Here is an 18070-nt window from a genome sequence, read left to right as displayed (position 1 = left end):
ATGGTTTCGTTTAACGAACCGTAAATACCGTCCGACCGTTCGAATCGAAAATCCGGTTCACCCGGTTTAAAATGTCATAATTAATGGAGGCCCTATCGTGTGGTCATCTCGATCATTCGGGAAGCGAGGCCGCCCTTTGGCAGATTCTGCCGCCGCTGCCGTCGAGGTGTAATTTTGCACACCGGTCGATTGATTTATGGCATGTTAAGTTGCAATTTGTATCACCCCATTTTTGGGTTGCTTGCCAGGGAGAAGGACAGCAAGCGAGTGAAGGGCCGAACGCTTTGCTACGGCCAAAGGTGTCGGTTGAAAGTGTCACTCGAAAGATGTTTCAACGGGGCTTTACGTTTTGATCAGTGTCTAAAAATGGGGCGTACAATTGTCACGTAAAATATTTTTAAATTTCCTCAACACTTTTAAAATTCATGCATAAGGCAAGTGTGAGTTTTCTGAAAATTTCCAACTATTTTTGTTACAACATTGGGAGAGCCAACGTTTCATTGATTATACTATTTTCCAGTGTGTTCAGGTTCGTATTAAATTCGTGGATAAATACGTAAAATTAAGAATTTTGTCCCAACCTGATGTAAAGCTAAATAAACAAGAACCATGGAAAAAATTATATTAGCTTTTGGAAAATTGTGATAATCAAAAATTGAGACAATTCATAAATACAACCGCCAGAAGTCAAGTTTCTTGTTTCGAATTTAATTTAATATCCTAAATTAACTTTTACTTTCCGATAGCCCGCGAATCATTAAGGACCGCCCCGGGAGTGCTACGTAATTGTAGCCTCACCCATGGCCGGGAACCGCACCCGATCGCCAAACCGGTAAAGAAAGGAAAGATCCCACGGCCGGCCACGCATTCGGGGTAATTCGGAGAGGCCGGTGATAAAATTACACTCCCAAGCGGCCGGTAGGAAATGACACCAAATGGCCAATCAATCAACGCAGCGCGCACACCCCACACGTTGGCGACGATAATGAAGCCGGTGCGAACGAGTGCCACGCCAGCATGTTGTAAATTCCCCGCTTCAAACATAACAACACCGGTGCAGATTCACTTGTCCCGATGGTTTCACCGATTTAACGTAATACGGGACAAAAAGGGTCGCCCAGGGTCGGTCGTTCGGTTGTCTCAGCCGCTGCAGGTTTTCCGTTGCCTCTTCCATCGAGCGAGCAGCTCGAAAGCAGAAAAAAAGCTCGCGCCCGCGGAAAGCGAAAGGGAAATGAAACGGTGCAGCGAAAGTTTACGAGAACCTACGCTGAGGAACACCGACGGCAGCAAAATGACACTAAACGGTCCCATTATCGTTAATTTTCCCGACGACGACGCTGACAAAACGACCGCATCTTCCGCTACACCGCGGGGCCTCGGTTCCACTCCCGAGGGGTCTACTCCGTCACGGCCACAGCCAAACGCCGGGCTCGAATCGGACGAATCGCCAGCATCCGCCCAGAGCGCTTCCTCCGGGGCGCGCAGCGCGGCACGGTTACGCACTTTTACTTATTATGCTCATTACAAATGCTGCCATTTTGTCTTGATGGTGGTTCATCATTGTTTCACTTTTGTTTTCTGCTGTCCGGGGTTTTTGTCGGCGGGGGTTTCGTTGGCGCTCACTATGTCACCGGGGCAACGGGAAAACGTGCCTGCAGTTGCACTGTCCCGGCTGCACGGCGACTGTCCTCGTCACGGTCGCTGGTGATCACTCTGCCGCTCCGGCTGCATGTCACAATGGTGCACGGAACCGAAATACTCGCCACGGTTAATGTCGGAAGTAGCCTCAAGCTGCATGACCGAAGTGCCCGTTGTGCAACTGAAACATAGCCCAATTAAAAGACCCTTAGTTTCGGATACAGATCGCGCATCAGGAAGCAGAAAGGTACAGCGATAGGAAACAAGAGAATACACTAAATTAACACAAATCATCCTTAGCAAACTCGCCGGTGTTGTTTATTTACGAAACATGAATCCACACAGTTACTTTTTTTATTGGAATGCCAGTAAAAGAGAGAACAGAGAGATGAAACTGAAACACTCAGTGTAGTAGCGTCGAGCGCGCGTGCAAGGGCAACAAATAATTTAAATATCTACAACATGTTCTTTTTCGTTCGACAAACCATCAAACGTTGTAAACGATGTAAAAACCGAAAAGAACCGCTCGCACACACGCTGCACAGCTGAGGCTTCCCACAGGAACAAATAAACAAAATAATAGAAACAGGTCAAATTGTGAAACTTTGAACTTGACCGCCTCAAGGAGGCCGCTTTCCGTAAGTACGCGCAATGGCCATTGGCATCAGGCAATACGCTGCTTACGAAACCCGCTCCGCGTTATCCTGTTCAGTTGCGGTTTTTTTGGCCGGAGATTCTTCCGAGCTGGCACTGTCGGGTTTTTTGCGCTTTATGAGGTGCGAAATATCGTTGGCCGGTTTGGCTGCCGTGGAACTCCCAGAGGAGGCACAGGCAGTAGGTGTAGCTGTTGGTGCCGTCGATGACTTGGAGCCGTTAGTAGCCACAGTAGCGGATGACGAAGACGATGATGATGACGGGCCGGCTCCGTTGGTGGTACTAGCGCTGGGTCCAGCACCGGAAGCGATTATCTTGGACAGTTCCCTCTTCACCTCTTCGAGTGACTAAAGTGAAAAGAACAGGGATCGTGGAAAACGGATAAGTTCCGGGCACTCTCGCCTCCCAAAGAAATGCATACCGTTTTCTTCGCCTCTTCAACATCGAGGATCTTCTCCAGAATATCGTTCTTGGTTTCCACCAGCTCCTTGATCGTTTCCTTCGTCTCGTCCGTCTGCTCTTTGGCCTTTTCTGCCTCGGTTACCTTCTCCAGCTCGACGACCGCGGCCCGGAACGAATCGATCGACGCATCAAAATTGTTCAACATCAGATAGCATAGGCCCACCTTATAGTTGATCTCGGCCATCAGGCGCAAATCGATTTTGTCCGTTTTTCCGTGAATAGCCAAAGCTTTCTCTGCAAGAAAGAAGAAGCAATGTATGATTTAAGTGAAATCCCGCTACGGACGATGTGCTCCAGGACACCTACGGTAATCATTGATGGCCTCCTGAAAGTGGCTGTTCTCAAATGATATTCCGGCCAGCTCCGAGTAGCACTCGGTCAGATTTTCGTATCCTTTTTCGCCCTGCTTTTCGAAAATCTTAACCGCCAGTTCGAGAATTTCCCACGCGACCTGCAAGTTACCGGCCGAATCTTCCGTCACTTCCACCGGGGCTCCTGCGGAGCCGTTCGACGTGGACGGACCTGGTTGCGGTTCCGCCGCCTTATCGGCCTTGGCCTCAGAGGTGCCCGCTTTCTCCGTGTCATCTTTTTCTTCAGCCTTTTTCTCGTCGCTCGTTTTCTTTTCTTCCGTCGCCGAAGCCGAATCCTCTTTCTGGACGGGCGTTTCCTCAGCGTCCATTTTGTCTTCTTCATCGTCTTTACCCTCTTTCTGGTCTTCACCATCTTCAGCTTCATCGGATCCTTCGGCCTTATCGGTGGCTCCTTCGGCGTCTTCGGGGCCTTCCTCCTCTTCAGCGCCCTCCTCGTCATCGTCATCGTCCTCTTCTTCATCCTCGCCCGGGACGATCAGATTGTTTTCGTCCTTTCCGATAGCAATCAATGACTTTGCGTACAGCAAATACGGAAGGCCACATTCGTCGGCCAGCGAGCCGTGCATCTCGGAGTATAGCGCACAGCACGAACTCAAATCATCGGCCGCCTCCGAGTACTGTCGCATGCAATAGTTTCGGCTACCACGGCCAAACAGTTCCTTCGCATCGTTCACCTTGTCCTCCTTGGTGACGAGTGTTTCCGATTTTTCTGCCATTTTCTTTTCGATTCTGTGTGCTTCGGGTTTACTATCGTTTAAAACGATTCACTGCTAGTCCAGGAATGAGATTGAAGATTCTGGAATTAAATGAATAAAAATACCTTCATTAACACACTGTTGGGTTCGATAACATCCAGCAGATGTGAGGATAAAAGGCTACAGTGCTTCCACACGCATTCTGTCCCGGAGAAAATGAGCCCATAGTCAATACGGGACAGAACGCTGAGCTGAAAATGCAAGGATATGGTGTGGCTTAAGTTTTCTGTATACATTATTTATCCTCCAGTAGATGCTGTACAATGCGGACCTCCCTGTTGCTCTCTGTACATTTCAACCCAACAAACGGACCCCAGCGCAGGTCTTTTCAAGCGGAAATCGACTTTCCACTCGTAAACACGTATCGTCCAAAAGTACAGCCAGGCGGAAAAGAAGCGTTGCACACGATCAAAGAAAATTATTCATGACTAGGCCCGAGAATCGTGGGTCAAGTCAGGCTCCTTTAGCTTTCGTTAGGAGTGGCGAAGCAGATCCTCCTACCCGACATGACAGGACCGACTTCCTTTGTTTATTCAATTTTACCCGTATTTTCCTGCTAGAAAGGAAAAATGATTTGGATATTCCTCATTTACGTCTGTTGAGATGTCTAGTAGTGGATCTAATTAGATTCAACATCGTTTGTGGGATAGCGAACGGTGAGCCCTATTTAAACTTAACGAAGGCAAAACTTACTCTTAGAAAATCTAAATATTAGTGATTGCAATAAAATAACTTTTCAGGCATATGAAGCTCACCAATATTACTAGTGAACTGTAATACTGTTTTTGCTCGTAAAAACCTTTGGTTACCCTCTTTAGTTGAAGAGTTATTTAATTTGTAAGTCATCATCATAATTGACAATTAGGAAAACTTCCCCATCCTGTCCAGGAGAAACTATAACGCATCGAATCTGGCTCGTGCTGCTGCGCTGATTGTTACGACTTCCTGGGCCTGCCTTTTTTATGTCACGAACTGTTGCGTTATTCAGAATTGTCCCGAGTGTCCCCATTAACATATACCGGGCAAACTATACCACGATTTATCGGCCACTCTACCGGTCGGTATCGTTGAAACCGTTCGATCGTTAATAATTTATACGACACAGCGGCATGTGCGTTTGATTTACCATGTTCCGTTGTACCTTCGCCAAAAAAGCTGTACTATTCACTCAAGCCCCACAAAGCTGATGTAGCCAATCAACTAGAAAGGTCCCCGTACTTGACTGTAGTTTTCCATCACTAGCACCCGGTGCAATACATTTTCACTGTGCTTTCGCTCGGCGCAACCCTCGCGGCCACTCGGAACATCAAAGAATCGACACAGAATCAAAATTGCTGGGCAATGTCTGAACCCTTGAGAGCGGTGATCGAAACATATCCCCCGTAGTCTGCCTTCACTCAACGTATTTCGCACCGAATGCAAACACACAAACAAAATTCTTCTACAAAGCAGGTCCCTGCTAATGCACTCAAAAGCCTAAATGAAAACCAAACCGGATCACGTTTGCTACTACTCTCGAAGTGTCCTAGCAAGTGACACAAGCAATACGCGGCAAGCGGAATCGGAACGACCGTTCGATGCTAGTTCATCTCGATTGGCACACATTGGGCTGCCCTCGCGGGGTCACTATTTAGATAGGCATCGGTCCACTATAGAGCCGGACCGAACCGGATCATTCAATGTTCGACTGTGTCAAACGATAGTTCAAACGGAGAGTGACCTGTTCTCTCTCGGCAGGACCGCATGGGTCTCTTTTTCTTCCATTCACGGGTGTTTGGTATTGATTTTTCTTTGTACGAAAAGTGCGCAAGCTTTACAACGGGTACTCCTTCTGTCTCGGTCCGTTTCATCGGCGGCCCCTAGTGTCCTTAACGTGGGCCGCCCTCCTGTGAGAGTGAGAGCTTTGCATACGAGAAAATTCATCGAAATCGCGTGAGAAAATGGGAAATCATAAAGCGCTGTTGGGGAAAATTCTCTCCACTCCCGTGTCTCGCTTGTGCCGTGGCTCAAAATGACAGCCCAAAGCACTCTCTGTTTATCAGCCCTTTCTCATCGCCAAGTTCCTTCTGCACGTTATCTTTCTCTCTCCCACACACTCTCTGTGCACACAGTTCACAGGACCCGTAACGAAAGTTCACAGTTCAAGCTCAAACACGTAGCGTAGCGCACGCGTGGGGAACGAGATAGAAGCGCAAGGATTCGCAGCACGCAACGAAATTAACAGCGAAACGAACAGGCGAAGGACTAAGGACTCGCTCAAAACCGGACGAAACACAACGAACCAGACGACGACATCACTGATCAAGACAATCTTTCCGCTCCGCTGCTTGGCATCCTCGGCCGGTCACTGAGTCACGAGCCGCCATCGGATGCGGATTCATAGTTTAAAGCCAAAAAGGACCAACAAACGTGCTCACAACCCCACAGCACCAGCAGTGGGCGTGAGAGAGTAACTTCATTTGTTAAAGCTCCACCACCACAAACGGAGCACATAATCCCGAAGAGGTAGGAGACTTAGAAGTGCATTTTTGTGCCGAACGACAACAAAAGGTCCCGGTGGCAGTGTGATTCGAACGGTCAAAGCAACCTGAGCGTACGGGGGATTTGAAAATGTGTTTGTGTTTAGTTTCTGTAACCGATAGAAGTAGTGTAGACACTGTTTCAAATATTTAAACTCATCCTGCATGCAGCGCCGTGTGTTCCGATGACGAGCCTCCGAAGGACCTCTGGAGCGGAATAGGATTGTTTATTGCTTCGCGGTGTGTGTGCGTATGTGTACCATAGAATCCGTAGTCGAAGGAAGCGGAATCCTTCTCACGGGAAGAAGTCCCGAGGAAGGTGCTACTGTCAAGAAGGAAAAGTAATTCTGCTCCACTGCAGTTAACCATCGCAGTGTGCCGTGGGTCTTTGTGACCGTTTCATAACACGCATGCAAGCAAAAGCGGAGCTTGATATGCAGCAGTGCAGGAGTTTAAAGTTGAAGTTTCGTTCGAATAATGGTGATTTTTAAAATTACTCAGCCCCCATCCCACAGAGGTGCATTGGCCATCGGAGGGTAAAATTTAAATTGATTCTATCAGTATACTGCCGAAGCGTAGAACAGACGACGACATCATGGAGTGCTAGACACACAAAAACCATGAGCAATTTACAACATCGACACACTTTTGTGCGCCATTATGGCCACACAATGTTCATGATCGGTGCGGTGCAGTGTTATGCATGTTCACTTCCGAGGTCCTTTGTAGCGAATGATAGCTTACTGCCGCAGAATAAGGTTCTGCCGTGGGTCTACTATTAAACAGTGATAGACGTCATAGCTATTAACCGTGCGGACCCAGTGTGACCCCATGGGATTGCATAATTATTCCTAGTGAGGATGCACTGTTACTAGTTGTTTGGAGCGCTAACAGTAGCTCTGGCCGTTTCTTTACAGTTTTAAGTGTACTTATTCGCTGAAGTGAAGAAAACCAATTTCCTGTACTAAGTTAAAAAGAGAGCAAAAAAGTGTAACATTCCTTTCCCGATCTCTCGTGGCTAGTTTTTCCCAAAATCACCCCTTCAAGCAGAACCTGAGAGCAACCCGCAAACACCGGGAACGACAATATCTTCGCATCTTTACCGGACCAACCACTACATCGACGATAATCGCCGTTTGATGAAAGTTTATCAACAAACTTCGGTCTGAAAGCAACATTAATCTGAGCGCCATTACTGAGTAAGTTAGTAATACCTTCGTAACCTGTCTGTTCGACCTGATCGCCACGCGGGTTTCACGAAATTCTCGGGGCAAAAGTTTCCCGGTCTTCGAAATCAAACTTCTATATCTCGAGCAACGTCATCACATCCATACGAAATGGGGCGCGCTGTTGTTGCTGTCCGCGATGTCCGCCGCCATCTATAAATCAAATCCCTCGCCGCTGTGTAACGATTGTTTCATGGCTTTCCCTTTCGATAGTTTCTGTGTGAATGAGCGAGGGACGAGGACCACACCGGCAGACCAGCACGCGAGAGTGTCCATTCTCGTTTCCCGTGGCGGAACACGCCATTAGCATACCTGATAATAACACTACCAGCGTACCGATGGCCAAACTATCTGCCACCCATAATCCTTCCTTGTCGTCGACCGGTCTGCCCTGTAGGTCGTTGATTTTTACGGGTCAAGGAAGATGGCTAACGATTTGCAAACGATTCCTGTGCTACGCGCGCTCGACACAGCAAAAACTCGTCCACCTTAAAGCGGTTTCGGTTCACCATGCCCGAAGAGGCCACTTACGGGGCCGGGCCGCGGAGTGAAGGTCACGGCAGGGACCGGGGTTCGTCTACTAGACCACACTGTCTGGACATATACACGGGTGACACGCAATCGAAACCGAGAGCAAGGATATCCGTCCCCCGGGGTTCTCGTTCGCTGGCAAGGCCAAAAATCGCGCCAGCAAGCCGTAGCCATTCGGAAAAAATTTGGCTCGAGAATGAATTGTTAATCCGTGAGGGAGCTGCTGCCAAGTTTGTATCGCGGCACAAAACGAGAGCAGTAAACTTTATGTAATTATTATAACTGGCGCACCTTCGGGAGTTTAATAGTCGCTGATGGAACTAAACTGTGAATTGCGCTCATACTTCATATTTCGTTGGCGGTTGGTTCATTGGCGATAAAAAATAGCTCTTGGCTAAGCTATTTTAATGAATCCGCAACCTTTCTGGCAATACTAGTGTTTGCGTGGTAACATTTCATAACATTGTCACATTCATTCTTCTATTTTTCATTGGATCAATTTAAATATATTCTCCGCTGCGATCCATAGTCATTGAAAATCTCTATCGACGAAAATTGCCATATCAAATGGCCGACGACAGCGTGGCGACGACACTCGACAAACACAGAAGCGCGTAATGTAATCTCCATAATAGGCTGGTTAATACGAACGCAAAAACTAAAGTTAGTTTTAACTGATGGCCGGCGCGGCCCCTTGCACGGTACGGTGGTCCCTAGCTACAAAATGGATGGGTTTTCTTTTAGCTAACACAAACCGGCTCCGGTGGAAGACTGTGCCGCTTTTTTATTGACTCAGTATTTATTACGACAGCACTCTGGAGGCCGCCTAGAGCATCACGCCCGCTTTGTTAGGCACAGCCCAGAAGAAGTAAAACCCTCTCTCAAGTAAGCGCCATACGCACTAATGGACCGATGGGGCCAGTACGGCAAATACTAGCGGATTTTAGGAAAGGATTCCGCCCCACTCGCAATCTAAGCCACTTTATTCCATCCTTAGCCAGCCTCCTCAAACAAATTGACATTCGCCCATTTGGGCTTATCCTAGCTAGTGGCCGCCGGTCAGCACACATAAAGGTTGACAGCAGCCAAGAGATTCTCCTCTCGACGCGGGAGCAGCATGCAACCTTACCGGTCGTCCCACACAGAGGCGAAAGAGGCTCCACTGCAGAGGCGAATCATGCCCCACGGTGGCAGCTGTGAGAACTCAGTAAATGTCAGTAAACAGCTTACACGGATTTTTTGTAATAAAATAAATACCCCTGCAAAACGGACCGCGAGTGTGGGATCCACGAAAGCCATCCGGGACACGAGAGATGGTGAACACACACGCTCGTCTCCCCGTGAGGTCACCGTGGAAGCTTCCACACGAGGACTTCAAGAGCGCATCGACTTCTATCTTATATTTGGAACCCAAATCTGAAGCCATTGGACCAACGGGGTCGACAAAAGGACACTGGAAAAAGCGGGCAAATGAGATGGAAACAATTCACGAGAGCCAATCCAATTAAGACGACGATGGAGCGACGCCACAGTTCATTCCCGCCATTGATGCTAACTTTTAACTCGGCTTTTTTGGGACCTTTTTCCACTTTCTATGCGAAGTGTTGACTTATTCATTATTGATGGTAATGTCCTCACAAAAAGCATACGCACACCACATACACCGACCGAGCATCGCATCGAAACCGAGATTAAATTTAATGGGTTGACAATTGCATAACGCAATGAATAATTAGCGCAGAGCGTGGTGGCGGCTGGCTTCACACAACGCTCGTCAGCTAAAGCATAAACCCGGCATACGCCTTAACGGACCGCTTTCACGCACGATTGGCGCTGCCAAACACATTGCGTTCGCAGCGCCAGACGCGCGCGCGCGCGGAATAACACAATTTTCACGCACGAGAGAACGCATTCGGCGCGCACCGGTTTCGGGCGGCAGCATTTTAATATTCAAATTAATTAACGTGCCAATTTGCATAGCGAACAGTCGGCGCACAAATGCGGCCACCCCCGGGGCAGATAGAATATGATGTGGCCGAAGGAACTGCGCACAACAACAACAAGCCGTCGCCGCGGGACACATAAGCAACAATAACAACGCGATGTAAGCCTGAGCGGTCGCGAATGGGGCTCCGAAACAAAACAAAACATGAATACAAATCGTCATTTTCACGGAACCAACTCAAATCGCTGATCTGATCTACCTCCCAACGGCGCCACACATTACGGAATATTCAATGCATAATAATTACAAACATTCCTGACTGCGCCCGGGCCTTGTCGCTGGATGTTTAATTCGCTTTGGGTCAAAATTATTCGCCAGAGGATAAATAATATGCAAATCTCTACTCGAGGCAACCGAGAAGATTGGGCCGGAGGCTCTGTTTCCAAAAGCGTTGCGGTATATTATCTGACATACAAATATATTCCATCCAAACGTGTAAGTCGACGGGAACGTTTCACAAATCTCAGCGGCAGCATCATGTTCGCTAAATTGTTAGCTTCCAAAATGCTCCGACACGGCAAACTAAACGCGATCTTGCCACCAATACCAATTGTGGGTATTGCTTTTAATTAGCTTTAAACTATCGTTTAATGCTCGCCTCTTGCTGGCTTTAAACACTTCTTCGCCAATTCGAGGAGCCGCACACCGAAACAGGCGAGCATATATTAATTAAGGATTCTGATTACACGAACCCATTAAGTGTGGAGAGTCTGACACTTTGCGCGCTGGATTAGATTCGTTTTACAGCACGATGGTTCACGGCACTCCGTCGGTCGGCGTGCCACATTAGAGGCGCGCTACGAACACAATGTTAATTAGGATAAATCTATCCTGTCACCTATCAAGCCTCACGGAGCGCGGCCACGTCCCAAGACCGGTTGTTTTGCATCCTAACCCAAGATCGTCGGGTGTTTCGAGCGACCTTATCGCAATCCCATTATCGTACCATGCGCCTCCATCGCACAGCGCCCGAGTCCGTCTGGGTGACGTCTTTCAGTCTCGGTCCAGGGTTTGCAGAAGGATCGTGAATGACTTGCTGCGTCTGGCAGAGCACGTTCACAGCCAGTGCTCGCCCGTTCCGCCTGCCCAAGTATCCAACGGAAGCCGCCTGGCGCCAAAACATGACATCGTATCGTCGCCGGGGAACCGAAAGTAGCGATCTCTGGCCGACCGAGTGACTGGTCGAGACGATGCGCCGTGGGGTCTCAAAGCTCAAACATAAACCGGTGCTGCCGGGCGATGCGAGTGAATGATAACCGAAAGGTTGAGCCAAGCGGCACGCGATACCGACACCAGTGCACATTACCCTAATTGCATCGAAAAGCTAATGCCAGTGGTTGTCGCGAGTGTGCTGTAAATTGAATTGAATTTCCTTATCCTCCAACAGTGCGCTGATCAGTGATGAATGAACTGTCCACTCTATTTTCTAAATTCTTTGATCATTTTCGTATTTGTTTTAAACCCTCCCTTCTAACGTGCGTTCGTGCTTTTTACGGACTGTCCCCTTAGCACTACAGATACATTTGGTGCAGTATTGCTACAATACCACCGCACCTGACCGACGGCATCGGGTGCGTTCGAAGAGCCCACCCGAAAGGGTTCGACAAACGTAAATATCCCGACCGACCACCGAGGCGCCAAAATGAAGAAACGGGGCACCGATTTATGACTCGTGCAAACCGAACGGGGTGCCGGCTGCAAGTACACCGTAACTACCGGTTGCCTGCCGGAAGCGTCCACGATAACAACCTACATCATTCCCAAACAGAAACCACCGTCAGTCGTTGCTGCTGCTCCTTCTCCACCGACGAATACACAGCCGCCGCCACCGCTACCCTCAACACCGAACCAATCCACCAACCAAGCGGGGACCGTACCCCCGGACCAGGAGCTTTTCCCCGATCTGCCGACCACCGATAGCAAGATCGCGCCACACGCCGACACGAACGCCGAGAAGCAAACCGCACCGCCTGGTCAAAGTGACCGGTGCGAAGGGCCCAGCGACACCAACACCCCGGTCGTGGACGTTGGCGCACACGAGGGAACGACGTCCGCGACGACGACGGCCGCCAACACCACCATCACGGCGAACAGTTACTCCAAGAACAAGTCCACCACCCGTAGCTGGCCGGTGATCCATCGGAACAATTCCTACTATCGCTATCCGGCACAGGGTGCGGTAGGTCTGGCGGGTGGCAGTGGTGGCGGTGGTGGTGGCACAGCGAATGCAACGCAATATCAGTCTTCGACGTACCGCCGGCAGCACGGGTATCTGCAGTACGACTACGATGCCCTGCTGCCCGGTGTAAACTGTCCGACCAATGACACCAACAACAACAGTCTGCTCGGCTACTCGGCTACGAACGCCTCGAACAGTGACTACCAGCATCTAGCGAGCGGCTATCGCGCGTCAGGACCACCGGAGAAATCGCCCAGCATCGACAGTTGCTACTATTATCAACACTACAGCTTCGGCACGTCAATGCAGCAACCGCCGGCCACTACCACTGTGATGGCCACAGGGGGCCAGGGTGGGGTAGCGACCACCACCACCACCACCACAGGCGGACTCAGCCACCATCACCAGCAAACGCCATCCGGTAACGGTGGCGGCGGTTGCTGTTCCTCGATACCGCCACCGATACTGTTCCTCTTTCTCACGCTGCTCATGACCTCGAGCGCGACCGCCATGCTTTGTGCCGCCATCATGACCGACCACTGGGAGCACGTGTCCTGGGACCGCAGCAGCCTGGACCGGATCAGCAACGAGACCGCCATCGAGCTGCACTGGTACCTCGACGGTCGGGCTGCCAAGATTCCGCTAAAAGGGAAAGGTAAGAGCCAAACATTTTGAAAATGAAACGGCCAGCGGTGCTCAAGGTGCGCTCTTCTGTACTAGTTCCGACGACAGTAGGGTTGCCAAATGTGCACCACAAACCGCACCACCATGTGCCGGGACCAACCACGCTCCGACCGCCGGCCGTCACGGATGACCGTGCCGGCGTATTTCTGGTGCCGATGAACGGTGGCATCTGGACGCTTTGCATCGATCTGACGGCGGACGACATACGCACCATGTCGAAGGATGGCTTCCCGCAGGTTGAACAGTGCGTCAACTATCTGGCCGGCACGATGGAGAGCGCCCAGGGCAACGACGAGGACGCCAGGGCCGATTGGCAACACAGTGAGTCCCAGGCCTCCTTACATCCGCATTTAAGTAGGTACAACTTGGCGTTTGTTTATTGTCCTCCCGAACCATCTTACTTTCTCTCTCTGTCTTTCAATGTCTGTCTATTCCAATTACCCTTCACAGACCTCTAGTAGCGTCATATTTGATCAAAAAGATTTCGATCAGTTTTCGATTCTACCAAGAAGGCACGAGAATCTGAATTGGTTTAGCTCCGTGCAACCTTAACACGATGGGTACCGCCATCTTCAAGAGAACATATTTTATTAGCCCCTTTGAATATTTTGTAAAAAGATTGTAATTAAAGTTGTAAATAGTTTGAGCCTCGCACCACATCGTACGCTTATCATTAGTTTGTGCACAAAATTTGAAACATTCATTCTAAGCAAGAATCGATCAGGATCAAGTTTGCTTGAAAATGCTGTGTTGAGTTTCGCTCTATGCAAATAAGCAACCGCCTGTAGAAAATCGGCCGGCCGCCAGCAATAGTGGTCGGTCCCAGATGCACAATAAAAGAAGCTCTACTGCTTGATTCTGACGAGACTGTGTTTTACGTTCACCACCCGCCCGTTCACCACGGCATACCGCAGTCATCATCGATCAGGACACCGCACCTTCCGTCTCCTGACGATGTATCTGGGCACGGTTGATTCGCTTGCCTGCCACTGCCAAACATTCATCAACCCGACCGACCACGAGTTCCGTTGCTTTGCAGTGCACCGCAACAGCGATGCTCATCATGCCCGCCAGCAGCAGCTTCACCGTTTTTGGTTCGCGCATCTTGTTTACAGGCGCATCTACTACTTTGGCCCCAAGGGGACAACATTTTCGTTTGCCATTTTAGTGCAACTCGGCGAGGGCATAACAGTGCTTTCCCCCTTGGGTATGGCCGCGCTTTCCGCTTCCGCTGTTCTATTCTTTTTCTCTTAAAACTCTTTTTTCCACTCTTAAAATGCTTCAGCGAGAAAGTGGTTCCCAACTGCGGACGGCTTCCGGGGCCGGAAAATGGAAGAAAACTACTAAACATTCGTTTCAATGCTCCTTCTCTTGGTTTGACCTTTTTTGGGACTCTTTCAACACTGGAACCAACCAACAGGAATGCAGAACCTGTCGATATCCTGCTCGCTGGTGTGTCTCATCATACTCGGCAGTGCGGCACTGGTGGGTGCTTTCGGCGTCTGCCAGCGGCAGATCAGTGCGGTGCTGGTGACCGGTGTGATGTACCTGTTAGCTGGTAAGTAGTGATGCTTCAGATTACTTCCGTACTCCCCGTAACCCACATTGGCCTACAATAAGACTACTGTTGCACGAAACTGGTTAGGATACTTAAGCCATACGCCAGGTATCTTTGAACCTCGTTTTCTTGTGCGTCGCGTTGCGGTACGATGCATTATTAATACAATTTTGTGCAGACCAGAGCTAGCGCCGAAAAAAACACTAAACCCTCTCGGGTCTTAAACAATTCATAGGCCATGTTTTCGAAGACTCTCTCGAGCACCCTGACATGTTAACTGTTTCGCGTGTTGCCACCATAATCCACCTTCCCCGTCAATTGCTAGACACAGATCGACGCAAATTGCGAGTGAATGTGGCATGCGATACTAGGAACTACCCAATCGGGCCACAACCGCCGGTCAGCACGCTAATCCTAGGACGATGCTATGGAAAATCGATCTGTTGCTCGCTTACATTTCGACACGGCGTGTGTCTTGCCCCGACGGGCGCCTGGTGCGCCAGGCTCACAGTATCCATCGTGTGGTTCCGCGAAGCCTTCGCCTGTCACGAAGGCGAAGATGCACGACGGCATTTCAATAATCCGCCTCCAGGCTGCGTCCTGCCGCACATTACTTCCCTCTCGACTAGAAGGGCTCGTGTGTGCGATGAAAATAGAAAATGACATTTTCTATTCCTTGGCGGCTGCCGATCAAGGCTGAAACACACAGATACACACATGGCACATTAGCGTGCTCTTTCTAGTGAGGTCACGCAACCAAAAGCACCCATGTTGCTGATCCCTTTGCAGCTAAGGGTGACAATTTTTCGAAAAACCAACAGCCTTTCGCATAGATCGCAACAAGAAGAGGTCTCATTCAGTGCGGGGCCCCGGTTCCAGATGTATGATTAATGTGCGGACCATTACCTAGCGGAACGTGATTGATTCGAAGCAATTCCAAACACTTTCCCTCCCGGATCATCTGATCCGGCTGCTGGGTATGAATAATCGATTCCGGTTCCACCTCTTCCTGCAGCCCTCTTTGCGCTTTTCACGCTGATGATAATACACTTCAAGCGACAACAGGGACGGCCGCTGCTCGACAGCGACTTCGATGGGACCATCGACGGTGTGGTGGCGATCAAGGGGACGGCACGGGCGGCATCGAAGTTTCTGGGCGCACGCATCTTCGTCACCGCCTGGAGCCTGGAGCTCGGCTGGGGCGGTGTCGTCCTGTGCACCTTCACCTCGTTCCTGTGGATTCTGCTGTCGAAGATTATGCGCTTCAACCCGTTGTCGGCGATGATTTGATGATTCCAAATCAAATTCAACAAGGTCGCGGTCTACAATGTCAACTAGCAAGCTGCGCGGCTCGATATAAAATCACTCCGGTGTGCCCAGCAGAGGAAAAGCGGGACCGCGGCCCGTTCTCAATGAGCTTCATAAATCATTTCATTACAACAATCAAAAAAGGAGAGAGTAGTCCAAATCGTAACGAAATTATTTGTGATAAAATTCGGCCATTAATCAAACGCGCAAACGACCTCCTCTACTAGTCCGCGTCGTCGGTAAGGGGACGTGTTTCCAAAAAGTAGCGAATCCGTAATAATGTAGCATCTCTTACATCGATAACCAGCGTCTTATGGTTAGGCTTTCGCGTTTCCTGTGCCCATCCCTTTGCTTCTCAACTCTTTACATCGATCCGTGGCACGAACGACAGAAGATGAGAACAGGACAAGTTTATTCTAGTAGAAAGTTTTGGCTGATACCACACGCTGCTACCAAACAAATTAGATATTAGATAGCTTCAGGTCTCATTTCTCCAACTCGTAGTGGCTTGACGTTGCGCACTGAGGGCGCGCTCTAGAGAAAGACTTTTCCTGTACTTTACTCAAACTGTAGCAATGCGAAACAGCAAACAAAACATTCGGAAATTTGTCACTTTTCCCAGACTCGCAAACAATATCGCAACATCGGTGCGTGGAAGCGGAGGGACAACATCGAAACGGAAGGTAACATCCAAAATCAGTTGGAGTGGTCCATTCTAATTTTACATCACGAAAAACCCACAACTAAGGTTCAGGATTATGCGCAAATTTTGCGGAAGGCTTCTGAATATCAGTATTCACTTACGAAACAATTCTATGGTTGAAACCAAACAAAAAAACCCTTCAAAACTCTGCATTTTAACCCATTTTGCTTTTGTCCTTAAAACTAAGAACTCTGCGCAAGTAAGCAGGTTAGGTGACAACACTTTTAATGGAACGATGATTTGTTAAGTTTGAAACCTATATATGATACGTATTTTATCGGGATGTTGCCGGACCGGCTGGTGCCGGTTTTTGCAAGGGACCGGAGATAGTTAAAGAAAACTCTAAACCATAAGAAGCGCCCACAGACTGTACTAACCTATCTAAAACATATACACCACCCTTCTACACGGACACGCTTAAAAACTAAAGAAGAACTCTCTTCTAAACTAGTGGAAAGTTTTGAAGCTTAAATCGAAAATTTAATCCACTCTCTTATCGCAATGCTTTCATTGCCGGCGAAGTAGAAATATACAGGTATCCGTTATGATTTCGCTACTTATGCGCTTGCATGAAGGAGCAAACGCCACCCGTGGGCGCCCAGCGCGAGGCTTACGGCGAAACGAAGGAAAGCATCCATAGCGGAACACTATCGACGTTAGTTTATGTAAAAGCTTTGCCTTATAACGTGTAAGTGAAACATAACGAGAAGTGGAACAAAGCAGATTCTCTATATATACATATACAAAACATATTAATTATACAAATAAACTCCTACAGTACACCACTGACGGCAGGGCGGCGGTGTTAATAGACTTATCTCAAATCATATCACGGCCACATCATAGTGTTCCGCAATCCCAAGCGATGCTTCAGATGAATCTGTTTGGAACTTTCAAACAGTGAGCGGCAGTGTTTAAATCTGCACGCATCTGGTAACCTCGCTTCTTACGACAAATTCCGAAACAAATAACGATATTGTTACCATGTTCCGCTACTACATTCTAGCTTCTGGCAGCTTACCTACAGACTTGGCGTATTTTTCCGACCGCCGGTTATGTTCTTCGGACTAAAAATATAAAGAATCCGTTATATTTTACAACAGACGCGTCCGGTCCGCCGGATATCAACAGCTTCTAGTCGGTCAAAAGCCGTGACGGACGTCGCTGTTGTAGACAACAGAAAATACACCTACTTACGCTCGCTTACGAACTTCACGCACGATGAACGATGAAACGGATAAAATGAGCACTTCACAATGTTCAATCGAAACCAATGGCCACCGTTTTAGCCAACTTTTCCGCCGAAACAATGCTCGTTCGCAACGCAAATTTGCCGGGTGTGAAGTGAACAAGAACAAATGGCGCGCACGAAGCGGGGAAGCGTGCAGCGAAACGCTCCAAATTGACAGTTGTGTCAAATCAACGTTTCGCGAAACAGCGGTAACGCTGGTAACGCTTCACAGAGGCGTTTGTTGAA

The 18070-nt window shown here is 49.0% G+C and overlaps 2 protein-coding genes across 6 annotated transcripts; one reads left to right on the top strand and one right to left on the bottom strand.

Annotated features, from left to right (window-relative positions):
- Positions 1-1951: 1951 nt before the first annotated feature.
- On the bottom strand, positions 1952-17929 carry LOC131208757 (protein NASP homolog). 5 transcript variants are annotated; one of them, XM_058201633.1, is made up of 5 exons: positions 17791-17929; positions 17615-17660; positions 3061-3921; positions 2714-2988; positions 1952-2639 (listed from the first exon to the last, which is right to left on the bottom strand). In XM_058201633.1, the coding sequence occupies exons 3-5, from the start codon at positions 3839-3841 to the stop codon at positions 2319-2321; spliced, it is 1377 nt and encodes a 458-aa protein (XP_058057616.1). In that variant the 5' UTR covers positions 3842-3921; positions 17615-17660; positions 17791-17929; the 3' UTR covers positions 1952-2318. The 5 variants fall into 5 exon arrangements, with proteins under 5 accessions (XP_058057616.1, XP_058057615.1, XP_058057618.1 ...); XM_058201632.1 differs by having other exon boundaries at positions 17787-17924; XM_058201635.1 differs by lacking the exon at positions 17615-17660 and having other exon boundaries at positions 17791-17925.
- On the top strand, positions 12644-15872 carry LOC131208758 (uncharacterized). Its single transcript, XM_058201639.1, has 4 exons — positions 12644-13008; positions 13071-13378; positions 14445-14582; positions 15598-15872. The coding sequence occupies exons 1-4, from the start codon at positions 12644-12646 to the stop codon at positions 15870-15872; spliced, it is 1086 nt and encodes a 361-aa protein (XP_058057622.1).
- Positions 17930-18070: the final 141 nt, after the last annotated feature.

Source organism: Anopheles bellator, chromosome 2 (genome assembly GCF_943735745.2).
Source record: "Anopheles bellator chromosome 2, idAnoBellAS_SP24_06.2, whole genome shotgun sequence".
Lineage (NCBI taxonomy): Eukaryota > Metazoa > Arthropoda > Insecta > Diptera > Culicidae > Anopheles > Anopheles bellator.
The sequence above is the reverse complement of the archived record's forward strand: the minus strand, read 5'-3'. Positions and strand labels throughout refer to the sequence as shown.

Bases quoted from the DNA above. Each gene is read 5' to 3' on its own strand.
- LOC131208757 (XM_058201633.1), bottom strand. From the start codon at position 3,841: ATGGCAGAAAAATCGGAAACACTCGTCACCAAGGAGGACAAGGTGAAC. The intron at 2,989-3,060 runs GTAGGTGTCCTG...TCTTTCTTGCAG, and splicing joins GGAGGCCATCAATGATTACC to AGAAAGCTTTGGCTATTCAC. The intron at 2,640-2,713 runs GTATGCATTTCT...TTTTCACTTTAG, and splicing joins TTGAAGAGGCGAAGAAAACG to TCACTCGAAGAGGTGAAGAG.
- LOC131208758 (XM_058201639.1), top strand. From the start codon at position 12,644: ATGCAGCAACCGCCGGCCACTACCACTGTGATGGCCACAGGGGGCCAG. The intron at 13,009-13,070 runs ATTTTGAAAATG...AGTTCCGACGAC, and splicing joins GGGAAAGGTAAGAGCCAAAC to AGTAGGGTTGCCAAATGTGC. The intron at 14,583-15,597 runs GTAAGTAGTGAT...CTCTTCCTGCAG, and splicing joins TGTGATGTACCTGTTAGCTG to CCCTCTTTGCGCTTTTCACG.